Source organism: Oryctolagus cuniculus, chromosome 12, assembly GCF_964237555.1.
Source record: "Oryctolagus cuniculus chromosome 12, mOryCun1.1, whole genome shotgun sequence".
Lineage (NCBI taxonomy): Eukaryota > Metazoa > Chordata > Mammalia > Lagomorpha > Leporidae > Oryctolagus > Oryctolagus cuniculus.
This window is the reverse complement of record NC_091443.1, coordinates 38,710,368-38,734,410: the sequence shown is the minus strand read 5'-3', so window position 1 is coordinate 38,734,410 and position 24,043 is coordinate 38,710,368. Positions and strand designations below refer to the sequence as shown.

Here is a 24,043-nt window from a genome sequence, read left to right as displayed (position 1 = left end):
CAGTGGCTGCTCAACAGCCCCCTTTAACCTCTACATTAAGTGTTCACTATCAAGTTCACTGCTGTTTTCTCTTTCCTGGTAAGAGGAGGCTGTGGGTGCTTCCCTTCCCTTTGCTCTGCTGGGCTCCCCACAAAGAAGCCTCTCAATGTAGCCTATCCTCAAATTTCTCTTTTTAATAAAGTCTGTGGTGAGCTTATGTCTCTAAATCATTTTTTACCTCTCAGAGCCATTTACTTTCCCTCTGTAACAGCCAACGCTCTCTCCTCTCTCATCCCCTGGTGCTGATTTCTATTCCTGTAATCTCACTCAGTAGAACGAAATGTGTTATTTCTGGCTATAGATAATATATTCCCATATCACTCTCACAAACCACAGAGTGAGTTCTGTGAGACAAGCTTTTTTCCATGCCACTTCCACTCACTGCTAACAAAGCATTGTACATAAATGATGTGAATGAGAACTACAGGTTAACAACTAAATGGTTAAAAATAAGGAAAAAAGGAATTCTTTACACACATTTTTACAGAACAGCCTACAGGGTATTAAAGCAATGGTTCCCAGAGGCTGACCCAGTGACCAGCCTGGACTCGCTGCATGAGAATCACCCGGGAGGTTGTTAATCATAAACATTGGTAGGCTCCGCCCCTAGAGTTTCTAATTCAGTAGGTCAGGGGTTTGGGAGCCACTGATAGAGAGTGTAAATCAACCTCAGCAGCTTGAGTAGAGGCCCCATAAGCACATATATAACAACACGTGGATGCCAAATTTTCTACCCATGTGAGCTTTTAGAATTCGCACAGTGATTAATATGCTTGGAGAGAAGTATGAGAAGACGTCTCAGTACAAGTTAAGTCCTGATGGGAGGAACGATAAAAGCCAAGGTATGTATTGGCCTGTCTACTCACCAGGAGTATATTAGATGGTCTACAAGAACAGATTACAAAGAGAGGTGAGCAGACCCTCTCCCTCCTTCAGCACCTACCAGAAAATGTGCTTTTCAGAGATTAATCTACGGGATCAGTAATTTATTTAGCTTTTACCTAGGGCATGGTCCCATTTGGAAATGAAACAAAAACAAGAATGATGGAAACTGACTTGGGCAAAACTGAACAAGCACTTCAGGAAGTCTCTCTTCCTAAAGCACAATGGACCTTTCCTTCACTGGGAATGAGAACACGGTACTGAGGTAAGCTACAGCCCTCTGTGACCGTCACTTCCATATATTCTTTAGATTTTGGGATAACATTTCCTCCACATGGGTACCAGCCTTTGCACATGTATGTAATGAGTCTCCCCTGCCCTAGGGACCTACTTATTTGTAACTGTCAACCTGTTCCAAGAAAAGGTATTCTTTTTTATGTAGGACTCCTGGACCACCTGTCCTTCTCCCCCTAAAAGACCTTCTTCTGTGTAATCCAGAAACCACTAGCCCTATGAGGGGCTATTAAGTATTTGAAATATGGCTGACTAGTCAATATTGAGAGGTGCTCTTGAGACTTGTGAAAACAAAGAAAACATCTCAGAAATTTTTATGTTGATTAACATGTTATTATGACAACAAGATCCGTTATTAAGATTAATTCTACCTGTATCTTTTTATTTCTTACATATGGTTCTTAGAAAACTTAAAATTATATATGTGGTAACTGTTTGATTTCTATCAGCACCATTCTAGATGAAGTATAATATTTGCTTTCTACCTCAAAGCTTGGCAGGGATGTCCCCCCAGCACTTTCTATCCCATGGGCTCTCTCATCTGAGCACACTCGCTCATAACTTCTCACTTCACTCTGCCCCAATCCAGTCTCTCAGACTCCACCAATGACTTGAAATGGTTCTGGCCGACTTTCTGCGAGTCACATCACGTCTTTTCTTTCAACGGGTTCTTAATTTTCACCTCTTTGATGGCATCTTGTACTTTTCAAAGAAAACTGCACAGCTGCCTACTATTCACTTTCTAGACACTTCAGTTTGGCCATAGAACTGGCAACTTTATTTCCGATTCTTATCAAAGACTCATTTACTCAACAGCATCCATTGGGCACTTCCTGGAGACCAGGCACTACCCAAGCCATAGGGGATACTTAGTAATGTCAGCACATTGCCCTTAAATGACATGTGGCATGCTGCTGATAGCAACACACACCCTCAACCAGGACTCTGCTGCCCTCAGACCCAGAAAGACTCTACCTGCAAACTCCTTCTGAGGAGGGATTTAAATGCAGAGCTCACAGAACACAAGGTTCTGACTTAGAAACTTGAAACTACTTATTCTCCCCTCCTCCCATATTAAACATTTCTCCTCTCTTCCACCATGAATCCTTCTTCATGTTTCCCTGATATCCCTACAAATTCCATTGGTCTTTGTATCCCCACTCTTTTTGCTGGCCCAGGACAAAACACTGTGTGTGTGTGTGTGTGTGTGTGTGCGCGCGTGCGCATGCATGTGTGTGTGTGTAAGAGAGAGAGAAAGAGAGAGAGAGAGAGAGGGAGGGAGAGAGAGGGAGAGGGAGGGAGGGAAAGGGAGGGGGAGGGAGGGGGAGGGGAAGAGAGAGAAAGAGAGGTTGATTTTTGAATATTATGGTTCCCATTTAAAAATAAGGAAACAAAGGTAGGGAAGTTCAATACTTAATGAGGTCACACAGGTAATGAGTGGAGGAGTTAGAATTTATACTCAGGCAGCCTAACTTCAGAGTTGGAGTCATTAACACTACACAACCACAAAGAACCGCCAATTCAGAAAAGGTAGCCCTGATGTGAAGCATGCATAGGATAAAGACAGCTGAAGGGAAGGAGAAAGAATGTGGGAGGAATATTACTGAATTTTCTGTTTGAGCCCCTGGAAAATATGAAGGCAGAAACTACCCTTTGGTCTCTGTAATAATACAAGTGGATTTGTGGCCATGCATTAATTATGGAGGGTCCACTCCTAATAGTCCATAAAGTTCTATCTGGATATAAACAGAACTATAAAACAGTACAAATGCATGTCTCTGAGGAGAACCTCAAAGGAGATTTTGATTCTATGTAACTGCCTTGTATACAGCATCATAGCCAAACAGCCTACTCTACAACCAGGTGGGGACACTTGCAACAGACCCTGCTCACATTAGGTCTGTCCCTGGAACTCTACTTACATGCAGAATAATCTGCTTTTAATATGAAGCCATGTGCTGCAGTGCCTGAAATCTCTCCCCAGAAGTTCTATCAATTATAATTTCTAATCACCTATAAAATGCAAAGTGCGCTTCTGTTCAACATGCTGGTTCGAACATGTATGCTTGTCTCAGCTTTCTGCAAACTCCAGTAAAATGTCAGCACGTCAATCCTAATTGACTATGATTGGCTGTGACTGTCTTCAGATCCATTTCTTACTCTTGCTGGACACTGCTCTGCTCTATAGCATGGAGGGAATGGCCTTTGCAATGCTGGACTTCCCAGGCTTTCATGGATTTAGGAAAAAGGATTACTAGTGGGTGGGAGACTATAGGTGAGAACCAGGGAGAAACCAGAGGATTTCTGCCCACCCCTTTCTGCTGCAGGCTGAGGATCTCACAGTGGCTTGCATCTCCTCTGAGGTTCCATCTACCAACAGACAGACCTACAATGGTTCAAGCATCCACCAGGGTTACAAAGCCCTGGGCTCAGTCTCTATCCCTCCTTCACTCTGTCTCCCTTCCTTGGGATGGTAGCACTATTGTTAATCTCTTGGTTGCCTCACAGATCTTTGTTGGCTCCTCTGCAATTCTATCATCAGTATAACTAATTCCTTGCATTAAATTGCCATTGTTTCAAATACTCAGAGTGGGTGTATTCTCCTGATTGGGCTCTGAGTAACACAGCTAGTTAAGGAGTAATAATTATAAATAAGGAGAAACCTATAAGGATAAAAAGATCAGGGCAGGAAGTACCAGTAGATATGCAATGTCAACACATTTTTGTAAGATGGAAATGAATGGAACAATGATTACACCTTGGCAGGACAGAAGGGATGAATGTACCATAAGCACTTGTGGAGGGGGACTCCAGTGAACACCCTGGGGTGCCTCAGGCTTTAGAAGAACACATACCATAGAAGGTAGGCGTATATGACTGAAAATAAGATTGCTTGAAAGTCTCCTCACTAAAGATCTGAAGCTAAAACTTATTTTCTGGAGGCTGAATGAGAGCAGCCCCAGACTGGGGATCACACAACAGTGGCAAGTTAGAAAGTGGGTCCCATGCTAGAAATAGGGTATTTATGTGACTTTCTTCATTTTTAATGATGGGACTGTCCATCACACAGTTGAGTGAAATGTTCTTCACTGGAGAAAGACTATCCTCAAAAAAGACCTCCAAATATTGACACTGGAAGTAGGGGAGGTATACCTAAAATGAAAGTCAGATCATTGCTTACAATCCCACCTTCAAGTAGTCCCATCACCCCATTTGCTATGAGTTTGACAATGTGGAAAACCGTAGAAACATTTGGACAGAAATAACAATGAGCAATAATCTTATAGCAAAGTAAAGAATGAGCATATGAGGTAATGATTAATGAGGAAAATAAATCATTGAACACCACTTGCTTCCACAGTGGAAAGCATTTACATAGTCAAAACAATGCAAACAATTGATTATTGATGAACAGTGGAAGAAATGAAGGGAGGAGAAATGGGAATAGTATAATTACAGAATATTTATAGTTGACGAATGAAGGAAGAGTAGTGTACTACTTCCCTACTGTGTCCCACACCTCTCCTAGCTCTGGTGGTTGTTAGCAATGCTTGGCATTCATTGGTTTGCAGTTGCCCAACACCCATATCTGCCTTTGGTACCATATGCACTATGTCTGTCTGTCTGAGCCTCCTCTCTTTTTGTTGTAAAGATACCAGTCATATTGGATTTAGGAGCCACCCTGTTTTAATATGACCACATCCTAACTAATTATATCTATAGAGATCTTTTTTCTACATAAGGTCATTTTGTGAGGTTCTGGGAAGTTCAAGAATTGGCAGGAGGCACTATATAACTCCTACAACCAACATGAGATTTGGAAATAAGGAAGTGAAGTCTAAAAGAGCTGAAGGGGCTGGCACTGTGGCATAGTAGGTTAATCCTCCGCCTGCAGTGCCGGCATCCCATATGGGTGCTGGTCCTAGTCCCACTCCTCCTCTTCCAATCCAGATCTCTGCTGTGGCCTGGGAAAGCAGCAGAAGATGGCCCAAGTCCTTGGTCCCCTGCATCCACATGGGAAACCTGAAAGAAGCACCTGGCTCCTGGCTTCGGAACGGTGCAGCTCCAGCAGTTGTGGCCCTCTGGGGAGTGAACCAATGGATGGAAGATCTTTCTCTTTCTCTCTCACTGTCTGTAACTCTACCTCTCAAATAAATAAATAAAATCTTTAAAAAACTTAAATAAAACAGCTGAAAGTTCCAGGTCTTTACCTCTCGAATGGACACAGCTGGATGGAGAGGACTGAGTAGAGGAATAAAGTTTATGCTTATAAGGCTTGGGGCAGACACATCTATGGCATACTGCCACCCAGGTTTCCTCCTCCAGGTCAGAGGGGAGAAGCACATTTCTTTTCCTACTGGTTACCCAGGTGTGGCCAAGTGACTAATTCTTAACAAGAGGATGAGGAGGAAATGACACTTTTGATGAGAAATGTAGTTGCAGTGTGAGACTGTTCAGCTCCATCCTGCCTGCCACAGGATGACGAAAGCATGAGTCAAAGCAGAGCCACAGAATGAATTCAGTGAGCAGAGGCCCCCAGGGAATGTTTGTGTCCCCCTGAAGTCCATATATTGAAATCCCAATTCCCTGGTATTGGTAGGTGGGGCTTTTGGGGGTGATTAGGTCATGAGGGAGGAGCCCTCATGAATGAGATTAGTGCCCTTCTAGAAGACACTTCAGAAAACTGCTCTATTCCCTCCATCACGTGAAGGCACAGCCAGAGGGCACCATCCCTGATCGAGAAAGCGGGCCCCTGTCAGATGCTGATCTGGCTGTGCCTTGAACTGGGACTCTCAGCTTCCAGAACAGTGGGAAATACATTTCTGGTGTTTACAAGCCATCCATTTATGGTACTGTGTTACGGTAGCCAAATAAACTAAGATATTATTGGTTTATTTATGGTGTGTGGCAAATAAACTAAGATACTGAATTAGATATGAGGCAGGGGTGATGAAAAACATCCATGTTGTAATATACTGAGATTTGGGATTTGTTTGATACTACAGCGGCATGACCTAGCCTACTTTGATTGAGACGAGGCTGGGATTTTATTTAAATTGTATAGGATGTACATTTATCATTTTGATAAAATAAGAGAAACTGTAAATGGTAAGAGAATACATGAAACCACTCAGCACTGGTAATTTTGGCAGGCCAGTTTTTTAATGACATGATATTCCAGGCACACTGGATTCTGAGTTGTCACGGGCACTATAAAGAGGAACATGGGAAATGCCAAGCCAAACCTCACTTCACAGCATTTCCAGGGTTGCTTTTGACTCTGTTTGGATGTTATTACTTGAAGGGTGGTTCACTGAATTACTATGAGTATGAATATGGCTCATTTTTCATGTACTGGACTTTGGCACAATAAATGTGCTTGGAGTCTAGTCTTCTTTCTGGGTTTTATTTGTGACCAATACTTTCCTTTGCTGAATCAAAAACAATAGATTCTAAACATTTACTTGCATTTCTTTGTTCAAGGGGATTTTTTTTTTCACTCTGTAAATTATCAATTCTGTTCTGTGGATATGAATCTATTTCTGTATAGAAATGTGGTCATGCCCTGTGCAAGGCAATAGCAAAGAGATGCCAGCATTACAGTTGGCTCTATGTACTATGTCACTTCTATGGTAGTGCCCAAGAGACACACCTTAGCAATCTTGCATATTCTACTTCTGTTGCGAAGTCAGTTGCATATATTTTGGGCTTTCAGTTTACTATATGTGGGCGTATTCAATACCCTTTCCATTGTAATACAGGTGAAATACCATCTAGTATCCAGTTCCCTCTTCCTTCAAGGCACCTGGAAGGACTGTGTTTTCCCTCCCCCCTTGAAGTTAGTTAAGGACATATGATTAATTTTAATTGATGAATGCCATTTTCATGAAAACATTGCTATAACAAGAAGATACAAAACCCCAGTAACTTGGCACATCTGTTTCAAGAAACACACAATCCAGCTCCAGTATAGCAAAATAATAGTTTTTGAAGTTCACTGTGATAAGATTGTGAGCTCTTCGAAAACCATGCTGGCTTAGGAACCACAAGTTAGATACTGAATGTGTGTTTTTTGAATGAAGGATTGAGTGAATTAGTAACTACACTTTTAATACCATGTCTCGTTTAAATCATTCTTATGTTTCTATATTCATTTGAACACTTCACTAATTTGAAAAATTACTCTTTAGTGAAAAACAATTTAATTTTCAGCAAACTAGCAATAGTATTCTGGCTTTTCAAAGAAGGTTAACATGGACTCTAAAAAGGAAAGGCCAGTGTATTTTACTTTCTATTTCTCAAACTTTTGAAAAAATAGTTCAGGGGTGCACATATCTTGCTTTTGAATATAATTTGTGGTTTTCTTCTTTCTTTGCCTGGGTTTAGTGTTGGGAGGCTGTTACAGAGTAAAATTTTCTTCCAATATGCATATTTTGAAGTTTGTAACTCCAATGTGATGGTATTTGGAGGTGAGGCCTTTGGGGTGTGATTGGGTTTAGGCAGAGTCATGAGGGTAGAAGCACCCATGATGGGATTAGTGGGTTTATAAGAAGAGGAAGAGACATTGGAGCTTCCTCCTTGTACCACGTTGTGTGGCAACACCAAGTAAAAGCTACCTGTAAGTCAGGAAGAGGGCCTTTGTTCAAAATCAAATTTCCAGGGATCTCAAACTCAGACTTCTCAGATAGGAGAAATATATGTCTGTTGTTTAAGCTACACAGTCAGTGGGTATTGTTATTGCAATCCTCTATGTAATTTTACATGCCTGTCACAATTACCTTCTTTTTTTTTTTTTTTTTTTTTGACAGGCAGAGTGGACAGTGAGAGAGAGAGAGACAGAGAGAAAGGTCTTCCTTTTGCCGTTGGTTCACCCTCCAATGGCCGCCACGGCCGGTACACCGCGCTGATCCGATGGCAGAAGCCAGGTACTTCTCCTGGTCTCCCATGGGGTGCAGGGCCCAAGCACTTGGGCCATCCTCCACTGTACTCCCTGGCCACAGCAGAGAGCTGGCCTGGAAGAGGGGCAACCGGGACAGAATCCGGCGCCCCGACCGGGACTAGAACCCGGTGTCCCGGCCCCGCAAGGCGGAAGATTAGCCTATTGAGCCGTGGCGCCGGCCTACCTTCTCTTGCTTCCAGAAAACAGCCTAGGATTCTGCTACATAGTTAGGTAAATTAAATAATATCCCCACCCAATGACCATTTTGAATCATCAAGTATTTTCTAATTCTGGTAATACTGGTTTGTTCAACCTCCATTGGTGCATGTTAACTGTTCTTAGGCTCTATCCTGGGCATAGTGCTCTTGGATTTTACTCAATACAAATAAAGAGAAACTTTCACTAAACTCCAAGAGCTTCCAAACTGAATAAATGGGCAGCTCAATAATTCAGCTGCAAATAATTTTTTTGAGAGAGACAGAGAGAACTCCCATCTGCTGTTGCAATTCCCAAATGTCTGAAATGGCCAAGAATGGGCTGTGGCCAAAGATGGGAGCAGGGAACTCCATCCAGGTTTTTCCCATGTGTGGCAGGAACTAAGTTACTCAAGGCATTACCACTGCCTCCCAGGGAATCTGGAATCAGGAGCGAGAGCCAGTGCCAGGAGTCAAAGCCCGAGAACTCTAATGTGGGATGTTGGCATCTTAACCTCTAGCTAAATACTCACCCTCTAGACACAGGTTTACCTTTTTAAAAAGTGCTCTAGATAACATTAAACTCCTGAAGATTTTGTTATTATTTTTTTTTGCAAAATAACAAATAGATTCAATGTATTACCCTGATTTGTATCTCCTAGAAGAGCAAGTGACTTTTCCTACATTTGTATTGGCAAACAGTTATAGGAATGAATTCTTTAAGTACCATGTAAGAAGTTAACTTGAAATGTTGGAGTCTCACACCAAAATGTAATTAAATAGTAATCTGTTATATGTAATGTCAAATGAAAATAAGCTGTCATAATGGATAAAGTTAAGTTTCTACATGATTTTGATAAATTTATCTCATTTACCAGTATAGCCACAAATCATACCTCATGGTTGTCATATGAAAGCAGTAAAATATTACATACCTTCAAATGACCTCTACTGAGAAATGCTTTTCACTGTTCAAATTTTATCTGTCAAATAGTACTTTCTTTAAGAAGCAAATATAAATGCCATTATAGGGAGAAGCTACCAGCCTGGGACAAGTTCTAGCATTTAGTGTTCTGACAGATCTTAATTTGGATATCAGCCAAAGTCAATAAAACTTGTTCATGCAGAACCTTACCTGGTTTTCACCACATCGAGGGGGTGCATCAGACAAATTTCTACAAGACCTGAAAGATGATAAAGAAAAGTCCAATAAACATTCATATAAACACTGTTCTTATTTCCTTGACCCTATTGATTCTCAGGCATGAAGATTTAAATAAATAAGTTGGCATTTTGGACATGACAGCTAATAAATAATGGCAAAAATAAAAAATATAATATGATTTCAATGGGAGCAAGGTCTGTTACTGCTTTCTTTACAAATGCTCTGACAGGGAGGAGGGGCTGCAGGGGAAAGAAAATGAAAAAGGAATAAAATGTTCCAAATTCCAACCAGCTAGGCAGGAGTCATTATATCCCCACCCAGCCCAGTAAGTACATGCAGCATACGAAGGAGGAGAGAGGGTAAGAGGGTCTTTGAGTCTCCCTTCCTACTAATACAGCGAATCATCAATCTTAGCTTCACTATCCATGAGCAAAGATCATGATGCCTCTTATCTCACCAGGCAGTTATGGGAATCCAATAATTCCAATACTACATTAAGAGCTTAATAAAGATAATTATTGAGTGCTCATCATGTACTAGGCATCATTTCAAGCAATATGTGTATTCCCTAATTTAATCTTCACAAGGACTCTAAGTGACAGGAGTCACAAGGGTACTGTAAACAGCTCATGGGAAAATGGAATTAAAAGCCAGCTTTATTCTGGTAAAATATTCTTGAACTCCATGCAATGTTTTTCATAATACACATTTTCCACAGATTTTTTTGAAGACCCTCTTGTATGCATGTATTTCAATATTTGTTGGACTAAAATAAAGTTTTAAATTCCATTTTCCACAAACTTCTTGAATATCCCTGTATTATCCCTTTTTATGGATGACATAATTTAGGCACATAAAATTAATTTATCTAGATGTCACATCTAGGAATTAGTTTTAATGCCCACCAAACCCACGACCATAACCATTGCATGGTGTGAAAGAACTTCCACAGGAAATACACATTTCCTCCCACTGATTCGTCATTAGATATAAAGCAAAATATTACATACCAAATAGCACCATTTAGTACATCTCTCCAAAAGTTTAGATAAAGAATTGAGAACCCCAACATACTATTAAAATTAGTAACAGAATTTGGAAAAATCAGTTCATGTTTATATATGTCTTTTTGCCCATTTGAAAAAATGTTATAGTTTCCTATGTGATCATGGGTGTTTCTGATAGTAACAGATAATAGATCAGATCATTATAGTTTTGTGGTTACTTAAAATTATTTTCTAATGTCTAGAATGCACCTGAACATTCACTTATTCATTCAATAAACTTGTGTTTGTCTTCCATTCATCTGGCGTTGAGGATAGAGTACAGTGAAGGGAAGACACAAAAGAAAAGACAATAATCCATGGGAGTGATGCAATGCTCAAAACTTATGTAAGCACCACAGAGACAGGTCTTGAAATAACCTGGATTGGGTGAAAAGTGGGAAAGAGATTCAAGGCAGAGAGAGGACACAGAGCAGGAGAGCCACTGTACAAAAGAAAAGAAAGAAAAAGGAAAGAAGTACTCAAGCATGAAAGCAACCTAGGGTTGAAGGCAGCATACCACAAGAGGTGAGGCTAGAAGTGTGTATGTCAATGTCAAGTTCATTTTCAGGCATGTGCACTTTATTCCATAGGCCATGAGACGTCACTGAAGGGATTTTTAAATAATAACACTTCAGTTATTACTAATGTACTCCATGTTTATTGGTGACATTTCAAGGGATTTAAAGCAGAAGAGTGACACCTGTTACTGTGTTCTGTCTTCGATCCTCTCACCACTCCTAGTGACATCTGTTCATATTCAGGAACAAGAGCATCATGTCCCACTCACCCCCTCTTTGGTCACCAGCTTACCATTAAAAACATCATCTCTCATCACAGCGTAGATATCTTGGTGTTTCTTTCACCTGAATGCAAAAGAGTTAATGTCTATCTATGGAACGTCCAGATTGCGACCGGGTTGACAGGAGAATGTGACTTAAATTGTCAAATGGAACATATTTGGCCAAACAGCTCTGTGTGATGATTTATTCACTAGCATTTTTAAATGAAAACAAGCAATTTATGGAATCTAAGTTGTAACAAAATACATTATAAACAGAGAGAACAGACATATTGAAAATGATGAGGAGGTTTTGATTTTGGTCAGTTAAATCTGGATTCACTCAGAGGAGGAATGGATACTTGCTGTCCTCCACTAGATAGAGAAAGACTGTGAAACTTTGATTATTATTTATGGAGATAACCATAAAAATAGAATCAGATGAATTGTGTTACCATAGGCCTAGAAATGACCTCAGGAAACTGAATTGTACCATGTACTTCTTGGCAATTCTATTACCTAGTATGAAGTCACAAACTAAATAATGAGTTAGCAAACACAGACTTTTCACATGTTTTCTTTTCTTGTAAGACTGAAAGGCAAACATAGGAAAGAAGGTAATTCTGAAATATAAGTTTCCACTTAATAATTCATCCCAACTGCCAATTTAAGATACACTGATCATAAGACATATAAAACCTAGTAATTTTGCATTTAGGGATATGACACTTAAATTTAGAAGGAACAGATGAATACAAAGCAAAGTGGTTTAATCTCCTCTGCTCATGCATAATATAAAAATTTTATTGCTAACCATCGTAGAAACCACTTTCTCTGAGAAAAATATTTGTCACTTCATAGCATATGAGAAGAAATATCAAAAAATGAATAAAACCCTAACAATTCTCAGGGGATTCCAAGATGACAGATTAGGGAATGACATACTATGTTAGGCTAGGGAAAATAGCAAAAAAGAGAAAAAGTGTAGGAAGTGCACTCTTGGGAGAATTGGAGAGAAAACTGCACAGGGAATCCTACAAAAGGAAGAGGAATGCCGTGGACCTGTGTGGAGGGTGCAGACATGCAGCATGAACAGGAACACAACACACAACACACAACCGCAGCAGCCGAGAGCCAGAGCGGGCAGCAGCATGGAGACAGAGGAGAGACAGCACTGCAGCAAACCATGATGATATAGCCAGAGGGAGAGCGTGGCTGGGGTCAGGACTGGAGCCCTGTGGGCTAGGGGTTGCTATCAGTTGCCCGCAGATCCAGTGGAGGGAGAGGGGCATGTTTATCTCACCCCAGCTTCCTCACAACAGCATCCACTGCCTGGCTAAGGAAGGGTGGGCACCATTTTGGGTTTGAGCAGCAGCTGCAGAAGACTTTGTGTGCATACATAGCCACTGGCTGAGACAAGATGCCTTCTCAGCAGTACTGGTGGCAGTGGCAGAGAGAGAGCAACATTAAGCCAGTGGCTCTTGTATATGCAGATGATCCAGATATTCTAGAGGAAGGAAAAATCTGCAGTTCCCATTGACTTTGAGCCTGGTTGGGATGTGGCTGGGCACCCTTGTAGGACTATAAGGTGCCCCCCAGCCTCCCAGGATCAAGACACCTAGATGGAGCTGGCATGGGGAAAGTCTACCTCTCTGTTGACTGGACAGACTGGCAGGGCAGACAAAAACCTCTGCACCCAGTGACTGTGGGAGTGTCGTGTGCTGAGATCATGGGAACTTAGTGGTGCATGATAAGATGCAGGGTGAGGGTGGGTCTCTGGGCAGACACACTCAGAGCTCCTTGGTTGCTGGGGGCAGATCATTGCAACAGGAATTGTGCTCATAGTAAGAACTGTGCAGATCATTTGTGTGGTTCATATGGTGGTACAGATGAGTGTTGAACACACAGGGGGCTAACACCTGAGCATTGCTCAGCTTGGAGGAGAGAAGGTGAGGAAGTGATCATAACAGAGGTGACCATTCTTCCCCTTTTGTAAATAAGAGGATATCTACCACACCCAGCTTGGGTGTTACTCTCGATACTTGACCCACCTTGAAGCACTGACCAGAGCTCCCTGTCTACATCCACCACATACCTCTTTGTAGTCACTGAAAGCGCAGACATCCCACTAAGCCACAGAGGCATAGCCCAAAGATAAAAGCCATCAGTGGGAAAACAACAACAATCAACTCAACAAATGCCTAAAAATAATGCAGAAACACAAGAAACATGAATAAGGAAGACACCATGACACCCATCAATATTAGAATGTGAAGATAAAGAGATTGAGGAAGTGCTGGAAATAGAATTCAAAAGGTTAATCACAGAATTATTCAAAAGCAACCAGAAGCAAATCCACAAACTAAAGAAAACCATACATGATATTAGTGAAAATTTTTCTCATAAAATTGAGATTTTTAAAGGGAAATCAAAAGGAAATATTAGAAATGAAGAATTCAATAGATTAAATAAAAAATGTGGTGGAAAGCATTAACAGCAGACTTGGTGAGACAAAAGAAAGAATATCTGAGCTAGAAGACAAATCTTTGGAAATCTTTTAGTCACATACACACAGACAAAAACAAAAAAAACAAACAAAAAAATAAAAACAAAAAAGTTAGAAAATGTAAAAACAGCACTGGGAGCTGGTGCTGTAGCATAACGATAAAGCCACCACCTGCGGTACCAGCATCCTGTATGGCGCTGCTTCATGACCCAGTTTCTCCACTCCCAATGCAGCTCTTTAAATGGCCTGGTAAAGCAGTGGAAGCTGGCATAGGTGCTTGGACCCCCTGCACCCGTGTGGAAGAAGTTCCTTGCTCTTGGCTTCGGATCAGCTCAGCTCTGTCCTTTGTGGCCATGTAGGGAGTAAGATAGCAGATGGAAGACCTCTCTCTCTCAGTTTCTGTCTCTCTGTAACTTTGCCTTTCAAATAGACAGATAAATCTTTAAAAAAAAAAAAAAACACCACTGTTGGAGATTTATGGGATACTATCAAACAACCCAACATATAGTTTTTAGGAGTTCCTGAAGGTATGGAAAGAGAGAATGTATTAGAAGGCCTATTCAGTGAAATGATTCCAGAAAATTTCTCCAATTTTGATAAAGAGATCCAAGTAGAGAAAACACAAAGAACACCTAATAGACATGACCAGAAAAAGATTTTCACCATGACACACTGTAGTCAAACTGTTCACAGTAAAACATAAAAAAAGATTCTATAATGTGCACTAGAGAAGTGCCAAATTACTTTAAGAGGATTTCTAATTAAACTAACAGCTGACTTCTCATCAGAAACCCTACAGGCTAAAGAGAATGGTAAGATACAGCCCAAACCTAAAGAGAAAAAAAAAATTGTCAACCCATAATACTGAACCCTGCAAAGCTCTAATTTATCAATGAAGGTGAAATAAATACCTTTCATAACAAACACAAATTAAAAGAATTTGTCACCAGTCATCCAGTCTTACAAAAGATGCTCACAGATTTGTTACACACAGAAAAACAGACAACCATCATTACAAAAGAATATGAAGGCAGGAAATCTCCCAGCAAAAGGACAAAATAAATCCAAAGTCAACAATGGGAATATTTATGGAAAAATGGCAGGGCCAAATTGTTACTCATCAATAATCATGTTGAATGGAAATGGCCTCAACTCTCCAGTTAAAAGATACAGAGTGGTTGAATAGATCAAAAAATAAGACCAATCTATTTGCTTCCTACAAGAAACATATCTCACTGACAAAGACACATGCAGACTGAAAATGAAAGGATGGAAAAGATATTCCATGCTAACAGAAAGCAAAAAAGGCACATGTTGCCATCCTAATATCAGACAAAATAGACTTTAACACAAAATCTGTTAAAAGAGACAAAGAAGGGCACTATGTAATAGTTAAGGCATCAATTCAACAGAAAGATGTGGCTATAATAAATGTATACATACCCAATAACAGGGTGCCTGGCTATTTAAAAGAAATGTTAATGGATCTAAAGGGAGACACAGACTCCAATACAATAGTAATAGCAGACTTCAACATCCCACTTTCATCAATGGGCAGATCAGCTGGACAGAATATCAACAAAGAAATAACAGAGCTAATCGACACTATGGACCAAATATACTTGACTGAAATCTACAGAACTTTTTACCCCACATTGGCAGAATACACATTCTCATCAGTGCATGGAACATTCTCTAGGACAGACCAATATGCTAGACCATAAAGAAAGTCTCAACAAATTCCAAAAAAATCGAAATCATACCATGCATCTTCTCTGACCACAATGGAATGAAGCTGGAAAGCAGCAACTCCCTCTATATCATATGCAAACACATGGAGACTGAACAACATATTCCTGAATGAACAGTCAGGATGAACAGGGTCAGAGAAGAAATCAAAAGAGAAAAAATTTCTTAAAATGAATGAAGACAACACATCATATCAAAACTTATGGGATATCGCAAAAGCAGTATTATGAGGGAAGGTTATGGAAATTGGTGCCAACATGAAGAAATTGGAAAGGTACCAAATAAATGAGCTATCAAAATGTATCTCAAAGATGTAGAAAAACAACAAAAAATCACACCCCAAAGTAGGAGGAAATAATTAAAATTAGAGAAGAAATAAAATGAAACAAAAAAATTACAAAAGGTAAGTGAAAAAAAGAGCTTTTTTTTTAAATAAACAAAATTGACACATCATTGGCCCAATCAAAATAAAAAGAGGGAGAAGACCCAAATCAATAAAGTCAGTGATGAAAAAGGAAATGTAACAACAAATATAACAGAAATAAAATGAATCATCAGGAATTACTATAAATATCTAACTGAAAGGAGAAAGAAATATTCATAAAAACTATATTCAGTAAAGTACATGAACATAGAATTGCAGTATTGTCAAATCCAGCTGTTTAGTGGTTATGTCAATGCAAAAAGACAACCAAACAAACAACACCTAATGGACTGCCCAATGACTGTTGAGAACTGTGTGTATGCAGGCTGTTGTTCCAGTGCTGGGGAGCAGTCTGATACAGTATCAAGGGAAGCCTAAAAGGCTGAAGAATTTCAAAGGTCAGCACCAACATGAAACACAAGGAAAGGCCTTCCATGCAAAGGGAAGGTATTCAACAGAAAACAGCAATATGCATAAAACTATGCGTTCGCCCCAGTGATTTAGTATTGCTGCTTACACTGTGAAATGCTGTTACTTATGTTCTCCATCAATTCTGCTCTCATATGACTGCATACTTGTCTGAAATTGTCAAGCTTCTTCAAGAAAATATGTTACAGCTCTCATGAAACTAATGGCAGAAAATGAAGACAAACATTAAACAACTTTTAAATTAAAATTTCAAGTAATCTGGAGCCTGGATGTTCTTATATATTTGGGATTCCTTGTCTTAAGCTACAAGGTTGATTTTTTGTGAAGTGAAGGCTATTTAAAAATATATATCTCATTAAAAGTAGTTCTTAAATTTTTCACCTACTTTGCCATTGACTGCTGGTAGATATCTTATAACTCAATGGTATCCTTTTTCCTTTGAGCTAGGAGTAGAAAACCACATCAAAGACCTCATTCCCCAGAAGGAATGGGTTTGTCCTTTTTCATTCTAGAGATTTAAAATGCTTGCTGTAGAAAGCAGAAGATGACCCCCCCTCCCCACCTTTTCTTTAACCAATTTTTTACAACCGGGGCCATTCACATAATGTTGTCTGGGGATGAATTCTGAAATAGCTGCTGAGAGTAAAAGGAAGAGTTGTAGACAGACAAAATTTGTACATTTCCACATATTACCAGCCATAGTATGGTGGCTTTACCTGCTATGCCACAGCACTGGCCCCAGCCATAGTATGGTGTATGATAAATGCTATTCTTGATATATGTAGTCCAAGTGTAATGAAATTACAACCTAATTTGCATATGTAATACCATGGTAGAATAAGGTAAATTTAGAGTCCTTTGGTCTCAGATGATCCACCTTAGAACAGCTCAATGTGTAATAACATTGTATATAGTTAAAATAAAAATTAAGACCTTAAGTGAAAGATGACTCAACATTGTCCCTTAATAAGCTATGTTCAAGGTTCCTTTGGGGCACCCAGTTTATCTTCCACATCCCTTCATCCTTTGTCCTTCATCCTTGTTTAAATAGCTTCTAAAGCCCATTATAACCTTGCTCCTGGGTGAAGGCTGAAGTGCAGTGGGAAATAAAGCACAGGAATGAACAGCTTTCTAGGTTCCTTTTGGGTTTCTATCAGAAGCTAGCAGGAACAGGATATGTGCTATAGTCAGTCAGTCCATCAGTGCAGTAATGCACTAGAATTTGTCTCTCTTCCCTTTTCCTACATCCTTGCCAGCTACCCTTGTTACCTTTCATCTTTTTTATGACAGCCATTCTAACAGATGTGAGTTGATAACTCACTAAAGTTTTAATTTCCCTTTTCCTGATGATCAGTGATGTTGAGCAATTTTCTTGTATCTGTGGGCCATTTATATGTTTTGAGAAGTATATCTTCAGTTCTTTTGCCTATCTTTTAGTTGTGTTATTTATTTTCTTTTTAATAAGTTGAGTTCCTTATATACTTTAGATATTAAACCCCTACAAGATATATGACTTACAAGTATTTTCTCCATTCGGTGGGTTGTCCATTTACTATATTGTTTCCCTTACTGTGCAGAGCTTTTTAATTTGATGCAATTTAATTTGTTTAGTTTTGATATTGCCTGTGCTTTTGGAGACATATTCAAGAAATCTTTGCCCAGACCAAAGTTGTAAAAAATTTTCCCTCATGATTTCTTCTAGTAATTTTACAGTTGGATGTCCTACATTTAAGTCGTTGATTTATTTTGAGTTTTAAAATTGTAGAAGAGTCCAATTTCATTCTGCACATGGATACCCAGTTTTCCCAACACACTTTTAAAGAGTCTGCCCTTTCTCTATTATGTGTTCTTGGCATCTTTGCCAAAATCAATTGACTGTAAATATGTGGATTTATTTCTGGGCTCTCTGTCCTGTTCCACTGGTATATGCGTCTGTTTTTATGTCAGTACCATGCTATCTTTTATTACTATAGCTTTGTAATAGACTTTGAAGTCAGGTAGTGTGGTGCCTCCAGCTTTATTCTTCTTGTTCAAAATGGCTTTGGCTGTTCAGGGCATTTTGTGGTTCTCTACAAATTTTAGGATTTTTTTTCTATTTTGGTGAAAATCGACACTTGCATTTTGATTGAGATTTTATTCACAGGGTAGATTGCTTTGGTATGAATTAACATTTTAACAGTACTAATTTTTCTAATCCATGAACACAGAGTATCTTTCCACTTACTTGTGTCATCCTCATAACAATAGGAAGGAAGACTACTGATATGTGCTGAGTCCATGGATTACTACAAAAATAATTGTGATGATTTTATGAAGCAGAAAACAAAACAACATAACCATGAACTAAAAAGTAGTGCAGATAGGACTTTTAAAAAAATCAGGTCCCAGACCAGTAGATTTTTTTTTTAAACTTTTATTTATTGAATATAAATTTCCAAAGTACAGCTTATGGACTACAATGGCTTCCCCCCCATAACATCCCTCCCTCCCGCAACCCTCCCCTTTCCCACTCCCTCTCCCCTTCCATTCACATCAAGATTCATTTTCGTTTATCTTTATATACAGAAGATCAGTTTAGCATACATTAAGTGAAGATTTCAACAGTTTGCTCCCACACAGAAACATAAAGTGAAAAATAATGTTTGAGTACTAGTTATAGCATTAAATCTCAATGCACAGCACACTAAGGACAAAGATCCTACATGAGGAGTAAGTGCACAGTGACTCCTGTTGTTGACTTAACAAATCGACACTCTTGTTTATGGCATCAGTAATCAACCTAGGCTCTTGTCATGAGCTGCCAAGGCTATAGAAGTCCCCTGAGTTCACTGACTCTGATCATATTTAGACAAGGCCATGGTCAAAGTTGAAGTTCTCTCCTCCCTTCAGAGAAAGGTACCTCCTTCTTTGATGACCCATTCTTTCCACTGGGATCTCACTCGCGGAGATCTTTCATTTAGGTTTTTTTTTTTTCCTTTTTTTTTTTTTTTGGCCAGAGTGTCTTGGCTTTCCATGCCTAAAATACTCTCATGGGCTTTTCAGCCGGATCCGCATGCCTTAAGGGCTGATTCTGAGGCCAGAGTGCTATTTAGGACATCTGCCATTCTATGAGTCTGCTGGGTATCTCACTTCCCATGTTGGATCGTTCTCTCCCTTTTTTATTCTATCAGCTAGTATTTGTAGACACTATTCTTGTTTATGTGATCCCTTTGGTTCTTAGTCCTATCATTATGATCAATTGTGAACAGAAATTGATCACTGGGACTAGTGAGATGGCATTGGTACATGCCACCTTGATGGGATTGAATTGGAATCCCCTGGTATGTTTCTAACTCTACCATTTGGGGTAAGTCAGCTTGAGCATGTCCCAAATTGCACATCTCTTCCCTCTCTTATTCCCACTCATATTTAACAGTGATCACTTTTCAGTTAAGTTTCAGCACTTAAGAAGAATTGTGTATTGATTACAGTATTCAACCAAAAGTATTAAGTAGAACAAACAAACAAAAAAATACTACAGACCAGTAGATTTTATATTAGCCCTTTCTATGGCATTTTCAAATTAAAGCCAAGACCTCTCTATTTCTCTGACACTCAGTGTTTTACTCACTTTAACTGATTTTGTGTGGTATGTTTCACTCTTTAAGATCTAAAACAGGCCAGCACTGCGGTTCAATAGGCTAATCCTCTGCCTGCGGTGGCGGCACCCCGGGTTCTAGTCCCAGTCGGGGCGCTGGATTCTGTCCCGGTTGCCCCTCTTCCAGGCCAGCTCTCTGTTGTGGCCCGGGAGGGCAGTGGAAGATGGCCCAAGTGCTTGGGCCGTGCACCCCATGGGAGACCAGGAGAAGCACCTGGCTCCTGGCTTCGGATCAGCGCGGTGCGCTGTCCGCAGCACACCGGCCACGGTGGCCATTGGAGGGTGAACCAACAGTAAAGGAAGACTCTGTCCACTCTGCCTATCAAAAAAAAAAAAAAAAAAGATCTAAAATAATATTTTAATTTTTTTAACAGAGAACCACAGAGAAATGGTTCCAAACTGTGCAAATTTAAAGTAAATATAGAATCAGCTACAGAAAGAACTGATGTTTTCTCTGTTCTACTAGTCATGCAAATCCTTACAACATCCTATTTGATAATCTGCCCAGAAAATGCAGTAGCCCTTTTGAATTATAAGTAGTATGAGACTAATTAAGGAAAATAAAATATATCATACTTTCTCTGATAAAAATTAAGGTGCATTACCATTGTGGCATAGTAAAATAATGCTATGCACACTAAATTGGACAAACAGGCAATGCAATTTGGCAGGTTTGAAAGATACTGCTTAAAGTTATGTGTCTGGGTAAGACATAACTTCACTTAAAAAACTTGAAGCAAATACTTTGATATAAGTTTACTATTAGCATATATTTTTAAAAATAAATTAACACTGAGCAATGGCTATTAAAATATGTCTACAGGGAATGCAATAGTGTCCTCTTTGCATACTCCTTGCACTCGTAGAGTTTGCCATCTGACTGATTTAAGAATTTAGGGAAATAGATTTCAGAAACATAAATATACATTTACATTATCATCTAGAAATTATGGAAAATGGAGCATGTCCAAGAGAGGAAGAAAGTTGAAGCAGAGTTTATAAATAAGTGATTTTTTTAAAAAAAATCATACTTTGAATGCTAAGGGGAGTTGAAAATTATTAAACTAATGAAAATCTCACTGGGAAGCAAAGTTTTTGTGTTAATTACTTTTTACTCAATTTCAGCTCAATGTAATGTATTTAAAACTTACCATTTGGTATTTTGACCCAATTGAAGTTATTCTTTTTTTCTTATTTAACTCTGTTTTAGACCATAAGTAAGCTCCATGTACATTTGGGTAAGTGGACTAATTTTCAGATGTGTTGGTCCTTTATGAAAAGCTGACTTCAAATATGTGAGCCTCAACACAATCAGCAAGCAAGGAGAACAAAAGGTGATAAAAAGGCTATGAATATTTTAATGGATTGGAAAATACTTCTAGAAGTTTACAAAGTTTCTAAAGAGGAAGAACTGTGAATAAAACAGAGAAGTGTCACTTGATTTTCTGATTATAAATATATAAGTCTATTTCAAAAATAATTTTAAATGAAATTAAAAGTTGTTTATTTTGGTTCAAAAGTTTTGAAATCCATGTAGTGTTTCCATAATATACATTTTTCATTGATTCTGTAAGACCTCCTGCATGCATATATTCAAAATCTGTGACAAACTAAATTTTTAAATGCCATTTCCATGAACCTTTTGAAGTAATCTCATGTATATATAAAATTTGTAAAGGATATATATTCATATATATGTAACCCATATTAAAATTCCAATAACATTTTTATGAAAAGATAATCCTAAAAATTAAACAGAAATCCATATACATTTTTCTCTTAGAATTTTTTCTTCATTTAACTCTACAAGGTTGGTTTCTCTTTTTTTGTTTACTGAATTGCATTCAAAGAAAGAGCTCTGACTTGTCATAAGTGTCGGGGACAGCATTTTAGTATAAGTGCTGCCAAAGCTAGCACTAGGGACAGAATTTGTCCTTCATTATGCACCTGTCTGGTGGTATGATGATGCTGGCTCTTACAGATGAGACTGTAGGCTTCTCTTCCCAACCTTGCCTTGCAGGGTTGAAGAATGTCTGGCCTGCAGGCCATATAAAACCCACAGAATCAGATGGACTGGCTCTACTAAGGCAGCCACAGACGGGATTCAAAATTCAACAAATCTAAAGCAGACTAATTTTTAAGTTGATGATTATGCATGGCCTATGAATGATGTTTTATGTATTGAAATGGCTCCTGGCAGAAGAAAGCAACCCATCCCCATGTGACATCTTATTAATACCTTAAAATCAGCCATGGTGGGAATATTTACACTAGGGAAATTGGAAAATGGTACAAAACCAGGGCTTTGTTTGTTTTCCAGAGAGCTGTTAAATGTTTCCCAGCATACCACAGCTTAAATCTAAGCATAAATTCTGTTGCTTAGACTACTAGGTTTAAATAGTTTTAAAATTATAATATATGGAGGTTTTCTAAAAAAAATATATAGTTCTTTAACTTTGCTTGTTGAAAGTTTTCAAAGGAGTCATAAGTTCATCTTTAACTTACATTCACTGTTCACCACAATTTTTTTTTATTGACAGGCAGAGTGGACAGTGAGAGAGAGAGAGACAGAGAGAAAGGTCTTCCTTTTGCTGTTGGTTCACCCTCCAATGGCCACCATGGCCAGCGCACCGCGCTGATCCGATGGCAGGAGCCAGGTGCTTCTCCTGGTCTCCCATGGGGTGCAGGGCCCAAGCACTTGGGCCATCCTCCACTGCATTCCCGGGCCACAGCAGAGAGCTGGCCTGGAAGAGGGGCAACCGGGACAGAATCCGGCGCCCCGACTGGGACTAGAACCCGGTGTGCTGGTGACGCAAGGCAGAGGATTAGCCTAGTGAGCCATGGCGCCGGCCCTCACCACAATTTGATAATAAAAATTATGAGCCTACATCAAAATTTTAAAATAAACTTCAGGAATTGATAGTCAAGGAAATCAACCAACCTGCTACACTACCAAGCATGTTTGTAAGTTGCCACTTTGTTGTGCAGATGATCCTGCCTACACAGCGAGTCAGCAACAAGAGCAGAGTCTTCGACTTCTCAGGAAATATATTCTTCCCCTGCTGTCTTCGTGGAGCAGGTGTAACTTACAGAAGGGGAGTAGAAATTTTGCTGCACAGCCAGTACAACCTCTAGTCATAGAACAGAAGCAAGAAACAGGCAGAAGTCTTTAGGCCAATACACAGTATCTTGCTAAGTGAAGAGTTCAGATTTGAAGGTCACAAGTAGTCAGCTCTTTCTTTTCTATGTCACCGAAAGCAACTACTATCAAGAAAAAGATTAAATTATCATGCTTCCCTTCATTCTAATTAGCATCAATTCTCACAATCATATGCATCTTGGTAGATGGAATGACTTCTGACTTTTAAAACATTTACCTCATTGCCTTTCTATATATATATATATATATATATATATAATTATATATAGTAAGATTTACCACATTTAATTAATCATATTGCTATAACACTTGATTTTAGGTGTTAGCTTTTAACTCTGCATCTGTAAAATGACCTGGACTATAAACACACTAATTCTTATTTTTGAACTGTTATTCCACACCAGCCTCTGTGCCATGCCCCCACAAACTCCAGCTATCTGAGTTAAGTCTTTGGGTAAATTCCACATATCACAATCTTTATCAAGGTCTGGCTTATGGAGGAAAATATAAGAGAAGGCAGATTCATTTTAAGGTATTCCTTTACATACATAGATATCCATACAGTTTAATCACACAGGATTCCTCCTAAGCATGGATTAATTTAGTTGTTCTTTGTTTCTACATGAAAAGCATACAAAAATGAGACTGCCTGCGCTTCATACAACATGAGTACTGGCTGAAGAGCAACATTTGGATGCTAATGTATAAGATAATACAAAAGCACAAAGGCAGATAGAGTTCATAATACAAATACTACACATAGGAAACATTATCTAAATAAAATCAATGCTTGATCTTCC

The 24,043-nt window shown here is 39.2% G+C and overlaps 1 protein-coding gene and 1 long non-coding RNA gene across 5 annotated transcripts in view; one reads left to right on the top strand and one right to left on the bottom strand.

Annotated features, from left to right (window-relative positions):
• Positions 1-24,043, bottom strand: part of SLC25A21 (solute carrier family 25 member 21) — a 557,570-nt gene that overhangs the window by 219,377 nt on the left and 314,150 nt on the right. For both annotated transcript variants that reach the window (XM_008269507.4, XM_017348267.3), the window contains exon 2: positions 9,485-9,533. In XM_008269507.4, the coding sequence (XP_008267729.1) occupies positions 9,485-9,533 (49 nt within the window). The remainder of the gene's footprint in view (positions 1-9,484; positions 9,534-24,043) is intronic.
• On the top strand, positions 685-5,415 carry LOC103351194 (uncharacterized). Of its 3 annotated transcripts, none has more exons than XR_007910538.2 (3): positions 685-949; positions 1,045-1,186; positions 5,167-5,415. It is a non-coding gene; the product is annotated as an uncharacterized lncRNA (long non-coding RNA). The 3 variants fall into 3 exon arrangements; XR_007910539.2 differs by having other exon boundaries at positions 1,034-1,186; XR_007910537.2 differs by having other exon boundaries at positions 686-881.